A 24829-nucleotide genomic window follows, 5' to 3' on the forward strand; every position below is an offset into this window, starting at 1 on the left:
GTAAATTTCTCTTTTTTTGTGGTGTCTTTGGTTTTGATATTAGGGTAATTAATGCTGGCCTCATAAAATGAATTTGGAAGCATTCCTTACTCTTCAGTATTTTGGAATAACTTGAGAAGGGTAGATACTAACTCTTGTTTAAATGTTTTGTAGAATTCACCTATAAAGCCTTCTAGTTTTGGACTTTTGTATTTTGGGAGTTTTAAAATTACTGCTTCAATTTCATTACTTGTAGTTGGTCTATCCAGATTTTCTATTTATGTGTGACTTAGTCTTGGAAGGTTGTGTGTTTCTAGGAATTTATCCATTCTAGGTTTTCCAGTTTGTTGGCATGTAATTGTTTGTGGTAGCCTTTTATGATCGTTTGTATTTTCTGTGGTGTCATTTGTAACTCTTTTATTTATTTTGTCCTTCTCTCTCTTTTGTTTTTTTTCTTATGAATATGGCTGGAGGTTTATCAGTTTTGCTTATCTTTTCAAAGAACCAGTTTTTAGTTTCATTGCTCTTTTCTGTTTTAAGTCTCTATTTCATTTATTTCCTCTGACCTTTATTATTTCTTCCTTCTACTAACTTTAGGCTTTGTTCTTCTTTTCCTAGTTCCTTTATGGGTAAAGTTAGATTGTTCATTTGAGATTTTTGTTTCTTGACTTAGGCCTCTATCTTTAAGAACTTCCCTCTTAAAACTACTTTTGATACATTGTTTCCATTTTCATTTGTTTCAAGGTATTTTTTTCTTTCAATTTTGTTGTTGTTGTTGTTGACCTATTAGTTGTTTATAGCGTGTTGTTTAGTCTCCAGGTGTTTGTGTTTTTTCCAATTTTCTTCTTGCAGTCAATTTCTATTTTCATATTATTGGGGTCAGAAAAGATGCTTCATATGATTTCAATCTTATTGAATTTATTGTGGTTTGTTTTGTGGTTTAACATGTGGTCTGTCCTGGAGAATGTTCCATGTACACTCGAGAAGAGTGTATTTTGCAGTTTTTGGATGACATGTTTCGTTTATGTCTGTTAAATCCATCTGGTCTAATGTGTCCTTTAAAGCCAGTGTTTACTTACTGGTTTTCTGTCTGGCTAGTCTATTCATTCAGGTAGGGTGTTAAAGTCATCTACTATTTATTATATTACTGTCAGTTCTCTCTTTATGTCATTTAATCTTTTCCTTATTACGTAGGTGCACTAAGCATTTTATAATACAATATTTTATTTAACTTTCACACTTAAGCTTTTCCTTTTTAAATATGACAAATCAACAAATGTATAGTAATAATGATTGCAAAGGAGTCCAGTCTACTATTAAATGTACCATAATTTACGTAACCAATCCCTAATTATAGAACATGTAGTTTTTTTTACTTTTTCACTCTTGTAAATAGTGCTTGGTTGAATGTCTTTATATAAACATCTAGGAGAGTATGTCCATTTATATTCTTAAGAAATGACCCTAGAAGTGAAATTGCTGCATCCGTGTAGTTGTCTTAAAGACTTTAATATATATTGGCAAAGTACTCTCTAAAGTTTTGTTGATACAGACTTTCACCAGCAGTGTTTGAGACTGTCCATTTCCTCATACTTTACCAATGTTGGGCACTATTATTTCTTTTAATTTCCCCTACTTCTAGACTTGTCTTTGCCAATCTTATAGGTGAAAAAATATGGTATCTGATTATTTGTTTTTAATTTGCATTTCTTTAATTATGAATTAGGTTGAGCATTTTTTCATGTACTTGCAGGCATTTCCAGTTTTTGTAAATGTTTTATGTCCTCTGCCCATTTTTCTTTTAGTATATTTATATTTTACTATTTTGAAATAGCTCTTCATACATTACCTATATTATTAGCCCTTAGCCGTTTTGTTGCAATTGTGGATATTTTCCTATTTGACCTTAATTTTTGCCTAATAGTTTTTTTTGGAAATACAGTTGTTTCATAAATAATTATTTAGAATTGCTTAGTTCTATTAATTTTTTCTTTAGGGTTTCTGTCTTTGATGTCATACTATAAAGCCTTATCTAAGCCAAGATTTCTTCTGCTTTATAATTTCTTTTTTATATATTTGATCTGAAAATTATTTTGTGACATGGTATTTGATACGCTAATTTTTTTTTTCTAAATGGTTATCCACATAATTTATTGACTGTTAGATTTTGAGAACTTGACAGAATGAATCTAAAATTGATGTGGAAAAATAAATGAATGGTACTAGGCAACATTTTTTAAAAAGAGGGTGATGTTCTATCAAATATTAAAAAATACAGTTGCTAAACAACATGACATTAGATACAATGATAGAATGATGGTTATATTTGCATAGGAAAGGATCCATTTAGTCACTGAAACATAAGGTTATTTCTGTGTGGAAGGCAAGCAATCACCGGCTGCTTTCTCTCTTGCCCATATACAAGTGTTGCAAGGAGATATTAAGGGAAATCTTAGAGAACATTAATAACATTAAAAAAATTAAAATATTAAGCCAGCACAGAGTATAAAATATTTAGCCCATAAATGGTATGTGAGAAAAATAGAGGCTGCATTAAATATATATGTTTTCCTTTTGAAATATTTAGATGAGCTGTATGATATTGTACGAGTCAGTTCTAAATCCACTTTTCAATTATGTATGTGTGAGTATAAATGTAATATTTTTTAAAGCATCATATTTCTCTCACAACTTACAAAGAAAAGATGATCCTAACTCAAATGTTAATCCATTGTCTAGGGAGAATTATCCGAGTTAATTAAATTGGCTCAGACCTACTGTTTTAAAGTTTGTGGTGACATAGACACGACAGTGATAAGAAGGTGTTACTGGGAGCGGTTCTCTTAATGGGCTCGTCAAGCTGCTACTTGGTGGAAATGCCGCAAGGCTGTGGCTGCGCTGACACGTTTGGAGTTGACACTGATGGGGAGGTTGGTGAAGATGGATCCCGCCGTGGCCATAGCTTCATACTGGGATCCTTTGGAAAATAAAAGGCCCTTGTTTCCCATGACACTGTTCTCAGGAATCTTGGCGGTCTGGGAGAGCCACACCCTTGAAGCACCAGGATTACAGACCCCAACCCAGCGAAGGATTTGACTGCAACCCTGGTTCCTAGCCCCTTCCTTACTCTTACACTTCAGCTGCACACCATCGGCTTTTATTTCCATCTCCCTGACAGAAATGGTCTTTTTTTTTTTTCAACGTTTTTTTTAATTTATTTTTGGGACAGAGAGAGACAGAGCATGAATGGGGGAGGGGCAGAGAGAGAGGGAGATACAGAATCGGAAACAGGCTCCAGGCTCTGAGCCATCAGCCCAGAGCCCGACGCGGGGCTCGAACTCACAGACCGCGAGATCGTGACCTGGCTGAAGTCGGTCGCTTAACCGACTGCGCCACCCAGGCGCCCCCAGAAATGGTCTTTTTAATTGTTTCTTTACTTTGAACACCTCTGCTGTGAGCTCTGTTGTTGAAATAATCCCACTCATTCCAATAGGATAGTTAGGATGCCACATGTTAGATTAATAAGAGGAAGTTCTGGATTCTGGTTCAAAAACTTAATGGCCGTGGTTAGTGCAAAAAAAAAAAAAAAAAACAGTTCAGAAATATATCAGCCTTCAGATACCTCTAACACTAGATATTTGAGAGAAATAATCATTACTTTATTTTTTTTTTTTCAACATTTATTTATTTTTGGGACAGAGAGAGACAGAGCATGAACGGGGGAGGGGCAGAGAGAGAGGGAGACACAGAATCGGAAACAGGCTCCAGGCTCCGAGCCATCAGCCCAGAGCCTGACGCGGGGCTGGAACTCACGGACCGCGAGATCGTGACCTGGCTGAAGTCGGATGCTTAACCGACTGCGCCACCCAGGCGCCCCAATAATCATTACTTTAGAAGTGATTTATATGATTGCTTCTGACTGTTAGTATTGGAAGAGGTATTTTTGAGATATTCTAGTGTAGTTCAGTGGAAATGTAATGAGAATTACATCTGTAACTTCAAATTTTCTTGGCAGTCACATTTAAAAAGTGAACAGAAAGAGGTGAAATTCATATATTTAAGTCGGCATACCAAAAAAATATCATTGAAGCATTTACATTTTTTTTGTTGACTGAGTCTTTGAGATCCAGGATGTAGTTTACGGTTTGTGTTCATCTCCTTTCAGACTAGCCACAGTCCAGGTGCTCAGTGGCAACACGTGACTGGTGACTGCCATATTGGACTGCGCAGGCCAAGTGTGTTAACTCTAGTTAATGAAAATTGAGACTTTGTACTGGAATGATTAGGTACTTCTTACTGTGCCTAAACACTGTACTTGTGTGCTACTGAAATAGTGAATCAACAAAAGAAGGTGGGTCCTTGATTCCTTACAACTAAGAAATTGGTGAGTTTTTAAGTGTCAGATCTAGACTCACTGGTTAAAGTATAACTTAGTTAAATTGTGACTCCAACCTTGAGTTTAAGAACTCAGATTTGAACTAAATAGTATTAAATAGCTATTGCAGTGTTAAAACGACAGTGCTAGTGTTTTGCAATTACGAATTTTTTCATCCTGAGAGGCCATTTGGGCAGAGGTTTTCTAGCTGTGTTCTGCCAAGGCCAGGGGCTGCCGTGCAGTTTAAGGTGGGCTTGGGGAGGTTCGGCCATCTCAGCAAGTTGGGCCCCCTCGCTTTCCTCCTCACCCTCGTGGCCCAGTCTCTTCAATTATTTATTCTGCACAAGATTCTGTAGAAGAGTTTCCCTTGAGGAAAAAAAAAAAGTTTATGTTGTATTTTATTTTATTTTTTATTAAAAAAAAAATTTTTTTTTCAACGTTTATTTATTTTTGGGACAGAGAGAGACAGAGCATGAGCGGGGGAGGGGCAGAGACAGAGGGAGACACAGAATCGGAAACAGGCTCCAGGCTCTGAGCCATCAGCCCAGAGCCTGACGCGGGGCTCGAACTCACGGACCGCGAGATCGTGACCTGGCTGAAGTCAGACGCCCAACCGACTGCACCACCCAGGCGCCCCTATGTTGTATTTTAAAAGTTTGGAAACTGTTGCATGCTTGGCAGTTGTTTTTACAGATCTAAAAATTCTTTGATATCCTTCTTTCACACTATTTTATGAATCTGGTAGAAAAAGGTTTTGGTTCTTTATGCTGGAATCTTGATCTATAATTTACACAAATACTATTTGTCTGTCTCTTTGCCTTTCTCCTTCCAGCCTTTCTCTGGCTTATGAGCATTATTGAGCATGTACTTGTGTGACCACAGTATAGGATTTTGGCCCTGTACAGTATACAGTAAAATCTTTCATCTGTAGCATATTGATTTCTCAGCTGACATTTCAGCTTAAATTAAAAAACATTTTTTTAATGTTTATTTTTGAGAGAGAGAGAGAGAGAGAGAGAGAGCGAGAGCGCGCATGAGCAGGGGAGGGGCAGAGAGAGAGGGAGACACAGAATCTGAAGCAGGCTCCCCGCTCTGAGCTGAGCTGTCAGCACAGAGCCCGACGCGCGGCTCGAACCCACGAACTGTGAGATCATGACCTGAGCTGAAGTCGGACACTTAACCACCGAGCCACCCAGGTGTCCCATCAGCTTAAATTTTTAAAATAAAATTGGATACCTTTACCTTTTAAAAATACTTAATTAGGGAAGTTTGACTTACACAGACGAATTATGTCCATCTTTGGTACGTAGAGGAAGTACCTATCTGGATGCAGGGTTAACACTTGTGAAAACTAGAAAGTTGGGAACTACAAACCAGTATAGCTGGGATACATAGCCTAGGAATTACCTAAGTCTGCAGGAATTTTATACTGCAGGTCTGTGAGATAGTCACTAAAGTGGTGTTATTTGTATGTACCTCAGTAGGTAAATCACTAGAAGAAACTAATTTGAGTGCAGTATGTTTAGTGAAGTCTTTTAGCTCAGGGAATGTCTAAAAATTGGTGACAGAACCAGTCCTTTCTCTCCTCCAAGCACAGCACCTTTTTCCTCGAGGAACAAAATTCCCCACTTCCCTCTACCCCAAATTTAAACATTTTGTGGTCAGTTTGAATCATCTGAATATGCATGTTTGTAATGTATCTGAAAATACAGAATAATTAACTACATGCAGCATGTTCTAGGGTGGGGAGAGAGGAGAATTTGACCTGGAAATTTAAGATGTTTAGTGGTTAAAAAAATGTTTATGAGCTTCCATAAGAAATAAAATAATGCATTATAGTTTCTATTTCCTATGTTGTAAAGAAGAGAGAAATCCTGTTTTCGTATATGATGACTCGTAGATGCAGTTAAACTTCTGTGCAGTGGGTAGAATAATGCAGCTGTCTTTGCAGTAAATGGGTAGCATCTCTTCTCCTGAGGAATCCCTTTACTTTCTTAATTTTTTATTACCCCTTCTCCTCAAGATATTTATTATATAATTATTAAGACTTTATTTATTTATTTTTTTAATTTTTTTTTTCAACGTTTATTTTTTATTTTTGGGACAGAGAGAGACAGAGCATGAGCGGGGGAGGGGCAGAGAGAGAGGGAGACACAGAAGCGGAAACAGGCTCCAGGCTCTGAGCCATCAGCCCAGAGCCCGACGCGGGGCTCGAACTCACGGAGCGCGAGATCGTGACCTGGCTGAAGTCGGACGCTTAACCGACTGCGTCACCCAGGCGCCCCAAGACTTTATTTTTTTAATGATTCTTTAAAAATTTTTTTTTAATGTTTATTCATTTTTTGAGAAAGAGATGGAGACAGAGCGCGAGGGGAGGAGGGGCAGAGATAGAGAGAGACACAGAATCTGAAGCAGCTCCAGGCTCTGAGCTGTCAGCACAGAGCCTGATGTGGGGCTCAAACCCACGGACTGAGAGATTGTGACCTGAGCCAAAGTCGGACGTTTAACCGACTGAGCGCCTCCCCCCTGCCCAGGTGCCCCAAGACTTTATTTTTTTAAAAGCAGTTTTAGATTTACAACAACATTAAGAGGGAGGTACAGAGATTTCCTGTATCGCCTCCTCCATTACCAACATCACTCACCAGCATGCTACATTTGTTACTAAGGATGAACTTACATTCACACATCCTGGTCACCCAAACTCCATAGTTTACTTCAGGTTTTATTCTTGATGTGTATGGCCTATGGGTTTGTACAAATGTGTAATGACATATACCGTCATTGTAATAGCATACAGAGTATTTTCACTGCCATAAAATCCCTCTGTGCTCTGCCTATTCATCTCTCCCCTCCCTCCACATCTCCATAACCACTGATATGTTTATTGTCTATATAGTTCTGCTTTTTCAAGAATGTCATATAGTTGGAATCATATAGTATGTAGCCTTTTGAGACTGGCTTCTTTTACTTAGTAATGTGCATTTAAAGTTCCTTCATGTCTTTTCATGTCTTGGTAGCTCATGTTTTTAGTGCTGAATAATATTCTATTCTTTGGATATACCAAAGTTTATTTATCCACTCATCTACTAAAGGACATTTTGGTTGCTTCCAAGTTTTGGCATTTATAAATAAAACTGCTGTGAACATACATGTGCAGTTTGTTGTGAAAACAATGTTTTCAGTTTCTTTGGGTAGATGCCAAGAAATACAGTTGTTGGATTGTGTGGTAAGAGTATATTAAATTTTGTAAGAAAACACTAAGTTGCCTTCCAAAAAGTCTGTAACATTTTGCATTCATACCAGCAGTGTATGAGAGGTCCTGGTGCTCTACATCCTCACCAGCTTTTGGTATCATCAGTGTTCCAGATTTTGGTCATTCCAGTAGATGTATAATTATTGTATTAATATGCATTTCCCTGATGACATCTAATGTAGATCACCATTTCATATGTTTATTTGCCTCTGTATATCTTTTTTGGTGAGATGCCTTTTCAGGTCTTTGGCCCATTTTTTAACGGGGTTGTTTGTTTCCTTATTCATAAGTTTTAAGAATTCTTACTCTAATTTCTCCCGGTCTATGGCTTGTCTTCTCATTCTCTTGATATTGTCTTTCACAGAGTGGAAGTATTCAGTTTAAATCAAGTTGAACTTATCAGTTCTTTCTTTCAGGGCTCATGTCTTTAGTGTTGTATTTAAAAAAACATTCCTATACCCAAAATTATCTAGGTTTTCTTCTATGCTATCTCCTAGGAGTTTTATAGTTTTGCATTTTACATTCACATCTTTGATCCATTTTGAGTTGATTTTTGTGACAGGTAGAAGGACTTTGTCTAAATTTATTTTTTTGCTTGTGGATTTCCAGTTGTCCCAGCACCATTTATTGAAGAAACTGTCTTTGTTCCATTGTATTGCCTTTGTTCCTTTGTCAAAGTTCAGTGGACCGTATTAATGGGGGTCCATTTCTGGACTCTGTATTCTGTTCCATTAAACTTTTTGTCTGTTTTTTCACTAGTACTATACTCTCTTGATAACCATAACTTTATAGTAAATCTTGAAGTCAGGTAGCATCAGTCCTCCAACTCTTTTCTTTTTCTTCAATATTGTTTTGGCTTGTCTGAGTCTTTTGCGTCTCCATATAAACTTTGGAATCAGTTTGTCAATATTCATAAAATAATTTGCTTGGATTTTGATTGTGATTGTGTTGAATCCATAGATCACATTGGGAAGAACTGACATCTTGACAATATTGAGCCCTCCTATCCATGAATATGGAATATCTCCCCGTTTATTTAGTTCTTCTTTGATTTAATTCATCAGAGTTTTGTAGTTTCCCTTATACAAATCTTGTGCTTATTTTGTTATATTCATACTTTAATTTTTTCAAATGTTATTGTAAATAGTGTTGTGTTTTTAATTTAAATTTCACATGTTCATTGTTGGTATGTAGAAAAGTGACTGACTTTTGTGTATTAACATTCTATCCTGCAACCTTGCTATAATTGCTTATTAATTCCAGGAAGGTTTTTTTTTTCTTTTTTCTTTAAGTTTTTATTTTAATTCCAGTTGGTTAACGTACAGTGTTATATTAGTTTCAAGTGTACAACATAGTGATTCAACAATTCTGTGTATCACCTTGTGCTCCTTGTGACAAGTGCACTCCTTAATTCCCATCACATATTTAAGCCATCCCCCATCTTTCTCCCCTCTGTTAACCATCAGTTTTTATCTCTAATTAACAGTCTGTTTTTTGCTTTGTCTCTCTTTTTTCCCTTTGCTCATTTGTTTTGTTTCTTAAATTCCACATATGATTGAAATTATATGATATTTGTCTTTCTCCGACTGACTTATTTCTCTTAGCATTATACTCTCTAGCTGCATCCATGTCATTGTAAATGGCAAGATTTCATTCTTTTTTATGGCTGAGTACTATTCCATGGTGTGTGTGTGTGTGTGTGTGTGTGTGTGTGTACACACACCACATGTTCTTTATCCATTTATCAATCAGTGGATACTTGGGTTGCTTCCGTATCTTGGCTATTGTAAATAATGCTGCTAGAAACATAGGGGTGCATGTATCTCTTTGAATTGGTATTTTTGTATTCTTTGGGTGAATATCCAGTAGTGTGATTACTGGATTGTAGGCCAGTTGTATTTTTAACTTTTTGAGGAATCTCCCAGGGTTTTTTTTGTTGTTGTCGATTCTTTCATATTTTCTACATAGATGACCATGTTATCCTTGAGCAAAGACAGCTTTATATCTTCCTTCCCAATGTGTATACCTTTTATTAACTTTTCTTGCTTTATTGCAAGGATATCCAGTTGGTGTTGAAAAGGAGTAGTAAGAGGGGATATCCTTGCCTTGTATCTGATCTTAGTGAGAAGGTTTTGAGTTTCTCACTGTTAAGTATGATGTTAGCTGTACAGTTTTTGTAGATAGTCTTTATCAAATTGAGAAGGTTCCCCTCTATTCCCAGTTTTTATCATGAGAGATTTTTGTTTTTTTGGGTCACGAATGGGTTATTATAAATGAACTATTATTTTATGTTTTTATGCAAGTACAACTGGGTTTTATTTTAGTCTTCCTTATTCATCATTTATTCTTTTATTGTTTCCCTTTTATCTATTGGTAACCTGTGTTTCTAGGCTCAGCTTGCCAATCGGAAACAGAAATTAGAGTCTGTGGAGCTGTCCAGCCAGTCGGAAATTCAGCATCTGAGCAGTAAGCTGGAGCGGGCCAATGACACTATCTGTGCCAATGAGTTGGAAATAGAGCGCCTCACCATGAGGATCAATGACTTAGTGGGAACCAATATGAATGTTATACAAGAGCAGCGGCAAAAGGAAGAAAAATTAAGGGAATCTGAAAAACTGTTAGAGGTGTGTTTTAAAATTACTTCCATTGCGGGGGGAGCACCTGGGTGGCTCAGTCTGTTAAGCATCTGAATCTTGGTATCAGCCCTGGTCAGGATCTCATAGTTTTGTGAGTTCGAATTCTGCTTTGGGCTCTATGCTGACAGTGTGGAGCCTGTTTGGGATTATTTCTCTCCCTCTCTCTGTCCCTCCCTTGCTCAATGCTTTCTCACTATCTCTCAAAATAAATAAATAAAATGTGTGTATGCATGTTTTTAAGAGAAAATAATTAACCTCGAACTAGGTTCCAGAATCCATGGTTTCTTTCTTACTCTGCTGCCAGCGGATCAGACATTGATAACTTTATTAATATGGTACCTGTTATAGTCTGACTCCCTGGCTTCCTTTCCTCATGAAATAGAAAAATTGTAATAACAACTGATTTTTTTCCTGAGCATTTTTCAGATTCTCCAGGAAGAAAAGAGGGAACTGAAGGCAGTTCTTCAGTCTCAAGAAAATTTCATCCATGAGGAAAGAATGCAGAAGGAGAAGCTACAAGCAAAATTAAAGCCAACTGACAGTCAACACACAGTACAGGCCGTGAGGTATATTTAATCCTAAATATTAATTGTAGCCATTTGGTTGTTTGGCATTGAGCACCAGTTTTAATACTGCATATTCATAATTTTGTGTTTGATCACATTATGGGTTTTCCTATTCAGTTTTAATTTCTGAGTTAAGTTTTTATGGTGTTATAAAATTTTGTGTGGTTAGTTTTTTTCTGCCTCCAGTTTGGGTCCTTAACCAAAAGACTGTAATGTTTAGAACGTTAGAAAGTGCTTGGTCAATCTGTAGCCTTGGTGAAACTCCAAATGTGAAAGGATTTAGAGTCCACATCCCCTGGGAAGCCTCTGTTCCTTGGTAAAATAGGTCATGATTTGTAGCTGCTTATCCACATCATTAATAAGCCAGCTATTGAGATAGCCCTTCTTAAAAAAAATCCTAAAACTCATTTCTATATATGAATTATTGCCATGAGGTTTGTAATAGAAAGTAATAGAGGAACTATGCTCCTGATTTAAGTCTGGTACACATTTCTATTCTTTACAGAACTTTCCTGTAACTTTTTAGTTTCTTTGGCTCAACGTGTCAAGCGGAAACCAAATTTTTGTTTTTTTTGTCTTTTTCCCTTGAAAAACAGGCCAAATCCCAGTTGAGAAAGGAGTAAACTGCTGCCGACTTCTTTGAGAAGCATCATCTCTTCCTTCTTTACTCTCCCAAATGTTCTCTTTGTAAAGCAGGAATCAAGCTGAAGAGTTCTAAAGAGTTTCATTACCAAAAACAGTTGAGAAATATGAACTGATTGTGCATTGTTTATTTGCAAAGATCAGAAACCTTGAACAGTCCTCTTGTGTCCTTTGTTAGGTCACCAGACGAGCCGCAGGCAGAAAGGAGGTACACCTCGCAAGGGCAGGAGGACTTGGGCAATGTGCTATCTCAGCTGGATCTCACCCACAATAGTGAAGAACTTCTGCAGGCAGAGGTGACTCGTTTGGAAGGCAGGTAGATAATTACATACCCTTTCAAGAATGTTCACGTTGTTAAAAATGATTTTTGATCATCATATTGAGAAACTAATATAACAGTCTTATTGAAAAAATAAGGTTTTTTCTCTAGTTTCCACAAAACTTCTTATTTCAGTGAGAAAACAGAAGTAAGAAAAGGAGGGATTCTTGATTTTTCTCCCACCAAATCTACCGGTCTGCCTGCATCTGTGCCCTTAGTCTGTTAGAGTGGATGAGTGGATGGATGACATGTCTGTCCCCTACCACTTCACTTGTGTCCTGTTCTTCTCTCTTTTACATTGTCAAGCTCTTCCTCTCTGCTCAATCATTCCCATGGGTATAAAGTAGGCTTAGTATTTCCTGTGTTGGGAGAAAATGGAAACCCTTCTTGAATCCTGTATCCCTGTCAAGTCGTTTCCATATTTCTCTCTTCTCCTTCAGAGTCAGATCTGTCAGAAGAGTTGTCTGTACTGATGCACTAATCTTGATCTTGCGTTTCTCCCCGTAGAATGCCTTCAGTTAGGCTCTACTGTCTAGCGGCCACCTCACTGGAGCTGCTCTCAGCGAGGCACCCTGGGCACGTGGCGCTCCTTCCTCCTATTCAGAAGTGCCCTTGGGTTGTTTCCTGGGTGCCGGTTGAAAACCTGATCTGTGCTGTAGTATGCCCATGCTTGCTTTGTTGTCATGCTTGTGAACTGTTTTTGTTTGTCATACCTCTAAACTTTGTGACTGGGAAGAGTTTGATATTTTGTGTGAAACATGAATCATGATCATTTGTACATGAGCACTTTCTGTATGTAAAAGATTTTAAACTGTACAAACTATTAGCCTTTAGGCAAAAAAAACAACAACAAAAATATTCCCATTTTACCCTTTTGAGTAAAACATTTTTTTGTGTTTACTGTTATTTCTTTGGTTGTTGGAAACCACCAAGTATTTTCTTTACTTATTAAATATCATGTGTGCACATATGTATGTGTGCACACACATACACATAGTTTATGCTTTATTTCTTTTGTACCTTGGAATACTTAACATATTCTTGGTTATCATTATCGGGGTGTATGTGTACACTTTAGATTGAATAAAATAAAGGTTATTATTCTTTTTGACATTGGAACTAAAATTTACCTTCCTATCATAGATTTTCCATCGATGCACTTTTTAGTATTTTAGGTATGGTTTACCGTGCTCCCACAGGCTCTAACGACTTACCTCATGTTTCTGACTTGCAGTGTGACCTTGGACCTGTAGCCTCTTTAAGCCCCCGTTTTCCCATCTCTAGCTAAGACAAGAGTATCTGTGATTCTTCTCTCTCTGCCTCAGTGTTTGACACACTGTACTTACATACGGGTACCAAATAAACAAGCATTCTACCACATTTAGAAGTAGGTAAACTTGAAATAAATGGACACAAACATCAGTGTTCAGTAATAAACAATGCCTTTAAAAATATTTTCTCTATCAAAGGCAAATTGAAAAAGGGACCCTTTTTTAGACAGTTTATTTATGTCATTCAGTTTGAACAAAATATTCCCTGAGAAAGGAGCAGAAGGATGTTATTAGCAGAAATGAGTGGTGAGATAACAGAGGCGTGGTGCCCTGAGGTTCTCATATCTGGTGAGGGATTGATTCTTAAGTAAGGGTGACAGGTTGGAAACTGTTTAAAGAAGAGTATTTTTTAGGTAATCAGTATGTGGGTTTCAGGATTTTTGCGTTAACGTCTGTGATCATATTTTTGTCATGCACACAGTTTGGAGTCTGTGAGTGCAACATGTAAACAGCTGAGCCAAGAACTAATGGAAAAATATGAAGAACTGAAGAAGATGGAAGTATATAACAACGAGTACAGGGCAGAGATTAAGAAGGTAAAAATCTGCCTGCGTTTGTAAAGTTGTGTTTATAGACTGAGCTGGAGGTTTGGAGGTCATCGGAGTTATTTTTAATGAGAGAAAAATGCAGTACAAAGAGCCACTTGATATTCAGGATTAGCTATGCACCTGGAATGTGCTTCGGTAACGTCTTCGTCATCCTCAGGGATGCTGTAGAAATGTTTTTGAGATAATTGAAGCCTGTCCTTTTTGAACGCTATACTTTATTTTAAACGTGTTTTGATGAAAAGCTTTCTAAAAGTTATACACTTTTTTGCTTGCTAAAAGATACTATATGAACTAGCATTTAATATTTTCTTACTGACTGGAGCTGGTTATGGCTGATTTTCCCATGCTGTGTGGTGTGGTTTTAATACCCTCACTGGCTGTTGAGGTATCAGAGCTGACTGTTTCCACACTGATGGGCCTTGGCTGTTACGTTTGTTGACTCGTATTTTTTATTACTTATTTGAGATTACTTCTAGTTTCTTCCTCTTCCATTTCTATTGTCTTCTGTGGACAAGGAAGCCATATAAACAAAGTTTTTAGTTTTGTACCTAAAGAGAATCACAGGTGTTGTCCTCTAAATAATGTGTGCATGGATTTTGACACTGGTTTTCAGCATTTGACTAACACATCTCTCCCTGATTTGCGATTAATAAATTATCATGGGTATAGCCATTAGACCTTTGGTGTAGACATACAACTTGGTAAATTGCTAATTTCTTGCAGACTTAAGGTAAAAATTCATGTCTTGAGGTAAGGTAAAAATTACCTTACTATTTTAACTATTAACATATCTGTCTATCTAATGTGCTTTGTCTTCATTTTTTATGCTTTCCTTTCTGTTTCTTTGTAGTTGAAAGAACAGATTCTGCAGGCTGAACAGAGTTACAGTTCTGCATTAGAAGGAATGAAGATGGAAATCTCTCAGCTGACTCGGGAGTTACACCAGCGAGACATCACTATTGCCTCCACTAAAAGCTCCTCCTCTGACATGGAAAAGAGACTCAAAGCAGAGATAAAAAAGGCAGAAGAAAAAGCAGTAGAACATAAGGTGAAGCTTGAACAAAAACTCTCTTCATTTGAAGTGTTTTTGAAGACTGAATTGAGTACAGAGATAATTTCCATAGTATTTTTTTTTAAATGTTTTAATGTTTATTTATTATTGACAAAGACAGAGCATGAGTGGGGGAGGGGCAGAGAGAGAGGGAGACACAGAATCGGAAACAGGCTCCAGGCTCTGAGCTGTCAGCACAGAGCCTGTCGTGGGGCTCAAACTCACGGACAGCGAGATCATGACCTGAGCCGAAGTTGGACGCTCAACCAACTGAGCCACCCAGGCGCCCCTCCATAGTATTTTTCTAAAAAAATGTTTATTTACCTTGAGAGAAAGAGTGTGAGTGGGGGAGGGGCGAGAGAGAGAAAAGTGAGAATCCCAAGCACGTGTATGGGAGCACTGAACCTCGAGCCCGACTCGGGGCTTGCTCCCACGACCTGTGAGATCATGACCTGAGCCTATATTAAGAGTTGGACACTTGGGGTGCCTGGGAGGCTCTGTTGGTTGAGCATCCAACTCTTGATTTCAGCTCAGGTCATGATCTTATGGTTCATGAGTTCAAGTTCTGCATCAGGCTCTGTGCTGACAGTGTGGAGCCTGCTTGGGATTCTTTGTCTCTCTCTCTCTCTCTATGCCCCTCCCCTGCCCTCTCTCTCTCTAACTAAATAAATAAACTTAAAAAAATTGTTTAAAAAGTAGTCAGACACTTTACCGACTGAGCCACCTAGGTGCCTCTCCATAGTATTTAATTCAGGAAATTTGTATTAGACTCCTGCTTTGGGCTGAGGGTGTGCTGGTTAACAAGCATTCTGTGAGGATCAGTGGGGAGGTGAGAGTGACTAGAGTAGAGAGGCTGTGTCTCTTGTATCTGGTGAGAGTGCGATGTGTCTGCGTTGACAGACTAGAGCACACAAGGGATGGGACTGGGAAGCAGGAACTCCTGAAGGGTCCTGCCAGCTTGTGAAAGGTTTTAGTGTTCTCTTGAGGCCACTAGACAATGGCTGTAAGCGGGAGTCAAGGGTCTCTATGGTTGTCATATGGAGAGTGAGCGAGGAGGCAAAGAGACCACTACGGATACAGGAGTGACATGGTGGCCTGAGCAGTGGGCAGGGAAGGTAGAGGGAAATGGAGGAATTCTGAGGTATGTGGCTGGTAAAATCAACTGGGCTTTGTAGTTGCTTGGACCCAGAGGGCAAGTTAGAGTTAAGGGAGGATGTCACTCAGGATTGCAACATGGGCAATTGAGTAAAAGTGATGCTCTTTAGTGAAATAAAAGATGGGAGCAGATTGGGGCAGATACTGCATTTGTATGAAAGTTACACAAAATAGGGAAGCTGGTGGAGGGAACTGGTTTGAGATAAAGGCTGGACTTTCATATGGAAATATCTAATAGTTGATTTCACAGAAGGCTGGAGTTCAAGATTAAAATCGAGGTGAGGCATTTGGCTGTGGAAATCTCTGCATGGAGATGGCCTTTCAAACACCCTGAGAGACTGAGAAATGGGAAGAAAGCATAGAGATAAAGAGCTGAGACTGAACCAAACTTAGGAAACTACTCATTTAGGGTAAAAAGGTTTTGGAATAGAGCTGAGAAAAGAAGGGGATAAGGAGGGAAATGAGATAGTTTTCACAAAGGAAGCAGGAAACCAAGGAAGGCAGGAGTCTTTCCAAGTTGGAATGGCCAAGCAGACAACTTGAGGAGAATGAGGACTGAAGGTAAGTTACAGGCATGCCTCCTCTTTTTGCACTTTGGTTTGAGCCCTGTGATAAGCAAATCTCTTGGTGCCATCTTTCCAACAGTATTTGCTCATGTTTCTGTGTTACATTTAGGTAATTCTTGCAATGTTTCGTAAATGTTCTCATCATTATTATGTTTGTATGGTAATCTGTGATCAGTAATTATAACTTGCCAGAAGTTCAGGTGATGGTTAGCATCTTCTAGCAAAAAAAATATTTTATTTTCATTTTTTAAAAATTATTTATTTATTTATTTATTTTCAACGTTTTTATTTATTTTTGGGACAGAGAGAGACAGAGCATGAACGGGCGAGGGGCAGAGAGAGAGGGAGACACAGAATTGGAAACAGGCTCCAGGCTCCGAGCCATCAGCCCAGAGCCTGACGCGGGGCTCGAACTCACAGACCGCGAGATCGTGACCTGGCTGAAGTCGGACGCTTAACCGACTGCGCCACCCAGGCGCCCCAAAATAATTTATTTTTGAGAGAGAGAGCACACACATGAGCAGGGGAGGGGCAGAGAGAGAGAGAGAGAGGGAGAGAGAGAGAATCCCAAGCAGGTTCCACACTGTCAGCTCAGAGGCAGATGTGGGGCTTGATCCTGTGAACTGATCCCATGAACTGTGAGATCATGACCTGAGCTGAAATCAAGAGTCAGAAGCTTGGGATTCCAAGAGGAGGGAAGATGGCGGCATAGGAGGACGCTGGGCTCACCGTACGTCCTGCTGATCACTTAGATTCCACCCACACCTGCCTAAATAACTCAGAAAACCGCCAGAAGACTAGCAGAACGGAGTCTCCGGAGCTAAGCGCAGAAGAGAGGCCCACGGAAGAGGGTAGGAAGGGCGGAAAGGCGGTGCACACTACACGGACTGGTGGGAGGGAGCCGTGGTGGAGGGGCAGCCCGCCGGCCAAGCAGAGCCCCCGAGTCTGGCTTGCAAAAGCAGAGGGGCCGGATGGAGTGTGTTCGGACAGCAGTCAGGACTTAACATCTGGAAGGTTATAAGCTAACAGCTCTGCTCGGAGAGCGGGATGGCTGGAGGGCAAGGGGAGAGAGAGTTGTTGAGCCCCAGACGACAGAGCTCAGCTTGGCGGGGAACAAAGGCGCTTGCCAGCGCCATCTCCCTTGCCCATCCCCCAGCCAGAATCCCAAAGGGAACCAGTTCCTGCTAGGGAACTTGCTGGCACCGCGCAAACACCCAACGCTGTGTTTCTGCGGATCCATCCCTCTGGCGGCGGGTCTGACTCCCTCCCGGTGCCGCAGGGCCCCTCCTGAAGCGGATCACCGAAGGAAAAGTGAGCTGAGCCTGCCCGTCCCGCCCCTGTGCACCTTGCCAATCCACCCCAGCTAATTTGCCAGATCCCCAGCACCACAAGCCTGGCAGTGTGCAAGTAGCCCAGACAGGCCACGCCACCCCACAGTGAATCCTGCTCTTAGGAGAGGGGAAGAGAAGGTACACACCTGTCTGACTGTGGCCCCAGCAGTGGGCTGGGGGCAGACATCAGGTCTGACTGCGGCCCCGCCCACCAACGCAAGTTATTCAAGACAGCACAGGGGAAGTGCCCTGCAGTTCCGCACCACTCCAGGGACTATCCAAAATGACTAAACGGAAGAATTCCCCTCAAAAGAATCTCCAGGAAACAACGACAGCTAACGAACTGATAACGAACTGTTATATTTAAACAATATAACAGAAAGTGAATTTAGAATAATAGTCATAAAATTAATCGCTGGGCTTGAAAACAGTATAGAGGACAGCAGAGAATCTATTGCTACAGAGATAAGGAATGGCCAGGAGGAGCTAAAAAATGCTATAAATAAGCTGCCAAATAAAATGGAGACAACCACAGCTCAGATTGAAGAGGCAGAAGAGAGAATAGGGGAATGAGAAGATAAAATTATGGAAAAAGAGGAAGCTGAGAAAAAGAGAGATAAAAAAATCCAGGAGTATGAGGGGAAAATTAGAGAACTAAGTGATGCACTAAAGAGAAATAATATACACATAATTGGTATTCCAGAGGAGGAAGAGAGAGGGAAAGGTGCTGAAGGTGTATTTGAAGAAATCATAGCTGAGAACTTCCCTGATCTGGGGAAGGAAAAAGGCATTGAAATCCAAGAGGCACAGAGAACTCCCTTCAGACATAACTTGAATCGATCTTCTGCACAACATATCATAGTGAAACTGGCAAAATACAAGGATAAAGAGAAAATTCTGAAAGCAGCTAGGGATAAACGTGCTCTAACATATAAAGGGAGACCGATAAGACTTGTGACTGATCTCTCTACTGAAACTTGGCAGACCAGAAAGGAATGGCAGGAAATCTTCAATGTGATGAACAGAAAAAATATGCAGCCGAGAACCCTTTATCCAGCAAATATATCCTTTAGAATAGAAGGAGAGATAAAGGTCTTCCCAAACAAACAAAAACTGAAGGAATTCATCACCACTAAACCAGCCCTACAAGAGATCCTAAGGGGGATCCTGTGAGACAAAGTACCAGAGACATCACTACAAGCATGAAACCTACAGACATCACAATGACTCTAAACCCATCTCTTTCTATAATAACACTGAATGTAAATGGATTAAATGTGCCAACCAAAAGACATAGGGTATCAGAATGGATAAAAAAACAAGACCCATCTATTTGCTGTCTACAAGAGACTCATTTTAGACCTGAGGACACGTTCAGATTGAAAGTGAGAGAGGAGAACTATTTATCATGCTACTGGAAGTCAAAAGAGAGCTGGAGTAGCCATACTTATATCAGACAAACTAGACTTTAAATTAAAGCTGTAATAAGAGATGAAGAAGGCATTATATAATAATTACAGGGTTTATCCATCAGGAAGAGCTAACAATTATAAATGTCTATGTGCCAAATACGGGAGCCCCCAAATATATAAAACAATTACTCACAAACATAAGCAACCTTATTGATAAGAATGTGGTAATTGCAGAGGACTTTAACACCCCACTCACAGCAATGGATAGATCATCTAGACACACGGTCAATAAAGAAACAAGGGCCCTGAATGATACATTGGATGAGATGGACTTGACAGATATATTTAGAACTCTGCATCCCAAAGCAACAGAATATACTTTCTTCTCGAGTGCACATGGAACATTCTCCAAGATCAATCACATACTGGGTCACAAAACAGCCCTTCATAAGTATACAAGAATTGAGATCATAGCATGCATACTTACAGACCACAATGCTATGAAGCTTGAAATCAACCACAGAAAACATCTGGAAAACCTCCAAAAACATGGAGGTTAAAGAACACCCTACTAAAAATGAATGGGTCAACCAGGCAATTAGAGCAGAAATTAAAAAATATATGGAAACAAACGAAAATGAATATACAACAATCCAAATGCTTTTGGATGCAGCGAAGGCAGTCCTGAGAGGAAAATACATTGCAATCCAGGCCTATCTCAAGAAACAAGAAAAATCCCAAATACAAAATCTAACAGCACACCTAAAAGAAATAGAAGCAGAACAGCAAAAACACCCTAAACCCAGCAGAAGAAGAGAAATAATAAGGATCAGAGCAGAAATAAACATATAGAATCTAAAAAAACTGTAGAGCAGATCAACGAAACCAAGAGTTGGTTTTTTGAAAAAATAAAATTGATAAACGTCTAGCCAGGCTTCTCAAAAAGAAAAGGGAGATGACCCAAATAGATAAAATCATGAATGAAAATGGGATTATTACAACCAGTCCCTCAGAAACACAAGCAATTATCAGGGAATACTATGAAAAACTATATGCCAACAAACTGGACAACCTGAAAGAAATGGACAAATTCCTAAACACCCACACACATCCAAAACTCAATCAGGAGGAAATAGAAAGCTTGAACAGACCCATAAGCAGGGAAGAAATTGAATCAGTTATCAAAAATCTCCCAACAAATAAGAGTCCAGGACGAGATGGCTTCCCAGGGGAGTTCTACCAGACGTTTAAAGCAGAGATAATACCTATCCTTCTCAAGCTATTCCAAAAAATAGAAAGGGAAGGAAAACTATCAGACTCATTCTATGAAGCCAGTATTACTTTGATTCCCAAACCAGACAGAGACCCAGTAAAGAGAATTACAGGCCAATATCCCTGATGAATATGGATGCAAAAATTCTCAATAAGATACTAGCAAATCGAATTCAACGGCATATAAAAAGAATTATTCACCATGATCAAGAGGGATTCATTCCTGGGATGCAGGGCTGGTTCAATATTCGCACATCAATCAACATGATACATCACATTAATAAAAGAAAAGATAAGAACCATATGATCCTGTCAATTGATGCAGAAAAAGCATTTGACAAAATTCAGCATCCTTTCTTAATAAAAACCCTCGAGAAAGTCGGGATAGAAGGAACATACTTAAACATCATAAAAGCCATTTATGAAAAGCCCACAGCTAACATCCTCAATGGGGAAAAACTGAGAGCTTTTTCCCTGAGATCAGGAACACGACAGGGATATCCACTCTCACTGCTGTTGTTTAACATAGTGTTGGAAGTTATAGCATCAGCAATCAGACAACAAAAGGAAATCAAAGGCATCAAAATTGGCAAAGATGAAGTTATGCTTTCACTTTCTGCAGATGATATTATACATGGAAAATCCGATAGACTCCACCAAAAGTCTGCTAGAACTGATACATGAATTCAGTAAAGTTGCAGGATACAAAATCAGTGTACAGAAATCAATTGCATTCTTATACACTAATAATGAAGCAACAGAAAGACAAATAAAGAAACTGATCCCATTCACAATTGCACCAAGAAGCATAAAATACCTAGGAATAAATCTAACCAAAGATGTCAAAGATCTGTATGCTGAAAACTATAGAAAGCTTATGAAGGAAATTGAAGAAGATTTAAAGAAATGGAAAAACATTCCGTGCTCATGGGTTGGAAGAATAAATATTGTCAAAATGTCAATACTACCCAAAGCTATCTACACATTCAATGCAATCCCAATCAAAATTGCACCAGCATTCTTCTCAAAACTAGAACAAGCAATCCTAAAATTCATATGGAACCACAAAAGGCCCCGAATAGCCAAAGTAATTTTGAAGAAGAAGACCAAAGCAGGAGGCATCACCATCCCAGACTTTAGCCTCTACTACAAAGCTGTAATCATCAAGACAGCATGGTATTGGCACAAAAACAGACACAGAGACCAATGGAATAGAATAGAAACCCCAGAACTAGACTCAAAAGTATGGCCAACTAATCTTTGACAAAGCAGGAAAGAACATCCAATGGAAAAAAGACAATCTCTTTAACAAATGGTGCTGGGAGAACTGGACAGCAACATGCAGAAGGTTGAAACTAGACCACTTTCTCACACCATTCACAAAAATAAACTCAAAATGGATAAAGGACCTGAATGTGAGACAGGAAACCATCAAAACCCTAGAGGAGAAAGCAGGAAAAGACCTCTCTGACCTCAGCTGTAGCAATTTCTTACTTGACACATCCCCAAAGGCAAGGGAATTAAAAGCAAAAATGAACTATTGGGACCTCATGAAGATAAAAATCTTCTGCACAGCAGAGGAAGCAATCAACAAAAGTAAAAGGCAACCAACGGAATGGGAAAAGATATTCGCAAATGACATATCGGACAAAGGGCTAGTATCCAAAATCTATAAAGAGCTCACCAAACTCCACACCCGAAAAACAAATAACCCAGTGAAGAAATGGGCAGAAAACATGAATAGACACTTCTCTAAAGAAGACATTCGGATGGCCAACAGGCACATGAAAAGATGCTCAACATCGCTCCTCATCAGGGAAATACAAATCAAAACCACACTCAGATATCACCTCACTCCAGTCAGAGTGGCCAAAGGAACAAATCAGGAGACTGTGGATGCTGGAGAGGATGTGGTGAAACAGGAACCCTCTTGCACTGTTGGTGGGAATGCAAACTGGTGCAGCCACTCTGGAAAACAGTGTGGAGGTTCCTCAAAAAATTGAAAATAGACCTACCCTATGACCCAGCAGTAGCACTGCTAGGAATTTACCCAAGAGATACAGGAGTACTGATGCATAGGGGCACTTGTACCCCAATGTTTATAGCAGCACTCTCAACAATAGCCAAATTATGGAAAGAGCCTAAATGTCCATCAACTGATGAATGGATAAAGAAATTGTGGTTTATATACACAATGGAGTACTACGTGGTAATGAGAAAGAATGAAATATGGCCCTTTGTGGCAATGTGGACAGAACTGGAGAGTGTGATGCTAAGTGAAATAAGCCATACAGAGAAAGACAGATACCATATGTTTTCACTCTTATGTGAATCCTGAGAAACTTAACAAGAACCCATGGGGGAGGGGAAGTAAAAAAAAAAAAAAAAGAGGTTAGAGTGGGAGAGAGCCAAAGCATAAGAGACTCTTAAAAAATGAGAATAAACTCAGGGCTGGTGGGCTGGTGGGAGGGAGGGGAGGGTGGGTGATGGGTATTGAAGAGGGCATCTTTTGGGATGAGCACTGGATGTTGTATGGGAACCAATTTGACAATAAATTTCATATATTTAAAAAAAAAAAGTCAGAAGCTTAACCAGCTGAGCCACCCAGGTGCCCCAAAAAAGTATTTTTAAATTAAAGTGTGTAAATTATATGCCCTGGGAAACCAGAATATTCATTTGACTCATTTTATTATGGTACTTGCTTTCTTGTGGTGCTCTGGAACTGAACCTGCACTATGCCTGAGGTGTGCCTATATTCTCTTGTGTACGGAGCACAGTCCATGTGATGTGGGAGGTAGAAGCCACATGAGAGGAGGCTGATGCTAGAGAGTGGGAGGGATTTACCAGTGAACTCATTCATCTTTTTTTTTTTTTTAACATTTATTCATTTTTGAGAGCTAGAGTGTGAGTGGGGGAGGGGCAGAGAAAGAGGGAGACAAAGAATCTGAAGTAGGCTCCAGGCTCTGAGCTGTCAGCACAGAGCCCGACACAGGGCTCAAACTCATGGACCGGGAGATCATGACCTGAGGTGAAGTCGGACACTTAACTGACTGAGCCACCCAGGTGCCCCTTCTTAGAATATATTAAATGCATGCATGTTAATTCATCTTGACACACCTTTTTAAACAATTTTTTTAGGAAGATATTTATATACGTGTGTGTATGTTTGTGTGTGTGTGTGTGTGTGTGTGTGTGTGTGTGTGTGTGTGTGTATGGAAAATGCGTCTTTACCTGATGAAAATTATGTATGGAAAACTTTTGTAGATGCATTTGATTTATTTGTTATGTTTGTTTTTTTCTGCTTTTCCCTTCTCAGGAGATTTTGGATCAGATGGAGTCACTCAAGTTAGAAAATCATCATCTTTCTGAAATGGTGATGAAATTGGAATTGGGTTTACATGAGGTACATAAATAGAAACTTAAGTCTTTTTCTGTTATCCAAGCCTTTTAAAGAAGTAGCTTTAAATATTGATGTTGTAAAGAGAGAGTTAAGATCAAACAATGGAATGCTCCTTCTGCAGAAACATTCTCAAAGAAGTCAAGACAATGATGGAAATGAGCAAAATATCACTCTCCACTTTAGCAATTGGAAGATTTTTTTTTATTATGCATATGACAAAATATATGTACAGTCTGTGTTCTTAATAGGGAGCGTGTATATAAAGTGCTCAGCATAGTGTCTGGAATGTAGCAAGTATGCAGTAAATGATTTGTTACATACTATTATTACTGTTGTAGGTACTATGTTCATAATATCTTGTCCTTATAAAGTATATCACCTTTTACATAATTTGGTTTTAATTTCTATAAGGTATAATTAATTTAGTCAAATATTCTAGAATCTTTTACATTCAAAGTATTTTAGTAGACAGTGTAACAGACACAAGGATGGCTGAGGATTCTTGCCTTAGGAGAGTGAAAGTAAACCAGTAAGGAGGGTAAGAAGTGTGTACCAGCTCCTGTGAAGCGGGCAGAATATGCTTCTTAACAGTGAGTTATAAACCCTGTGGATGTCCTTTTAGCTGTTTTTTAATAAAATTCTTGTAATTTGCAAAATGACCCATCTGTTCTGACCCATCTCTTCTGACCCATCTCTTCTTGATGTTGGTCAAATGCCCGAAGATTGTAGAAATTCTTTTTTTCTGCACTTCCAGAGAGTGTGTGCCTTCAGAGATGTATGCTATTTGCTATTAAGTAGTTTTAATTTCATAATCATGGTTTATGGGGGCTGGGGTGGGAGAAAGTGCAAAATACAAAATACTAAATGAATACTTTATTTCAAGTAAAAGAAAATATTGGGGACTATCTTTATAATCTTTTGGGACAGTAAGATTCTCTTAGCATCATGAATGCATAAAGAATTTTACAGCATAAACAGTTTTACAACATAAAA

The 24829-nt window shown here is 39.1% G+C and overlaps 1 protein-coding gene across 10 annotated transcripts in view; it reads left to right on the top strand.

The window, feature by feature from the left end:
• CEP63 (centrosomal protein 63) overlaps positions 1–24829 on the top strand; it is a 79472-nt gene that overhangs the window by 33584 nt on the left and 21059 nt on the right. For all 10 annotated transcript variants that reach the window (XR_007155531.1, XR_007155530.1, XR_007155527.1 and 7 more), the window contains 6 exons: positions 9998–10231; positions 10670–10809; positions 11630–11767; positions 13523–13637; positions 14500–14697; positions 23753–23839. Coding sequence is in view for 2 of the 10 variants with exons in the window: in XM_047874370.1 (XP_047730326.1) it covers positions 9998–10231; positions 10670–10809; positions 11630–11767; positions 13523–13637; positions 14500–14697; positions 23753–23839 (912 nt within the window). In the remaining 8 variants the exon portion in view is untranslated. The remainder of the gene's footprint in view (positions 1–9997; positions 10232–10669; positions 10810–11629; positions 11768–13522; positions 13638–14499; positions 14698–23752; positions 23840–24829) is intronic.

The sequence above is a fragment of the Prionailurus viverrinus genome, chromosome C2 (genome assembly GCF_022837055.1).
Source record: "Prionailurus viverrinus isolate Anna chromosome C2, UM_Priviv_1.0, whole genome shotgun sequence".
Taxonomy (NCBI): Eukaryota; Metazoa; Chordata; class Mammalia; order Carnivora; family Felidae; genus Prionailurus; species Prionailurus viverrinus.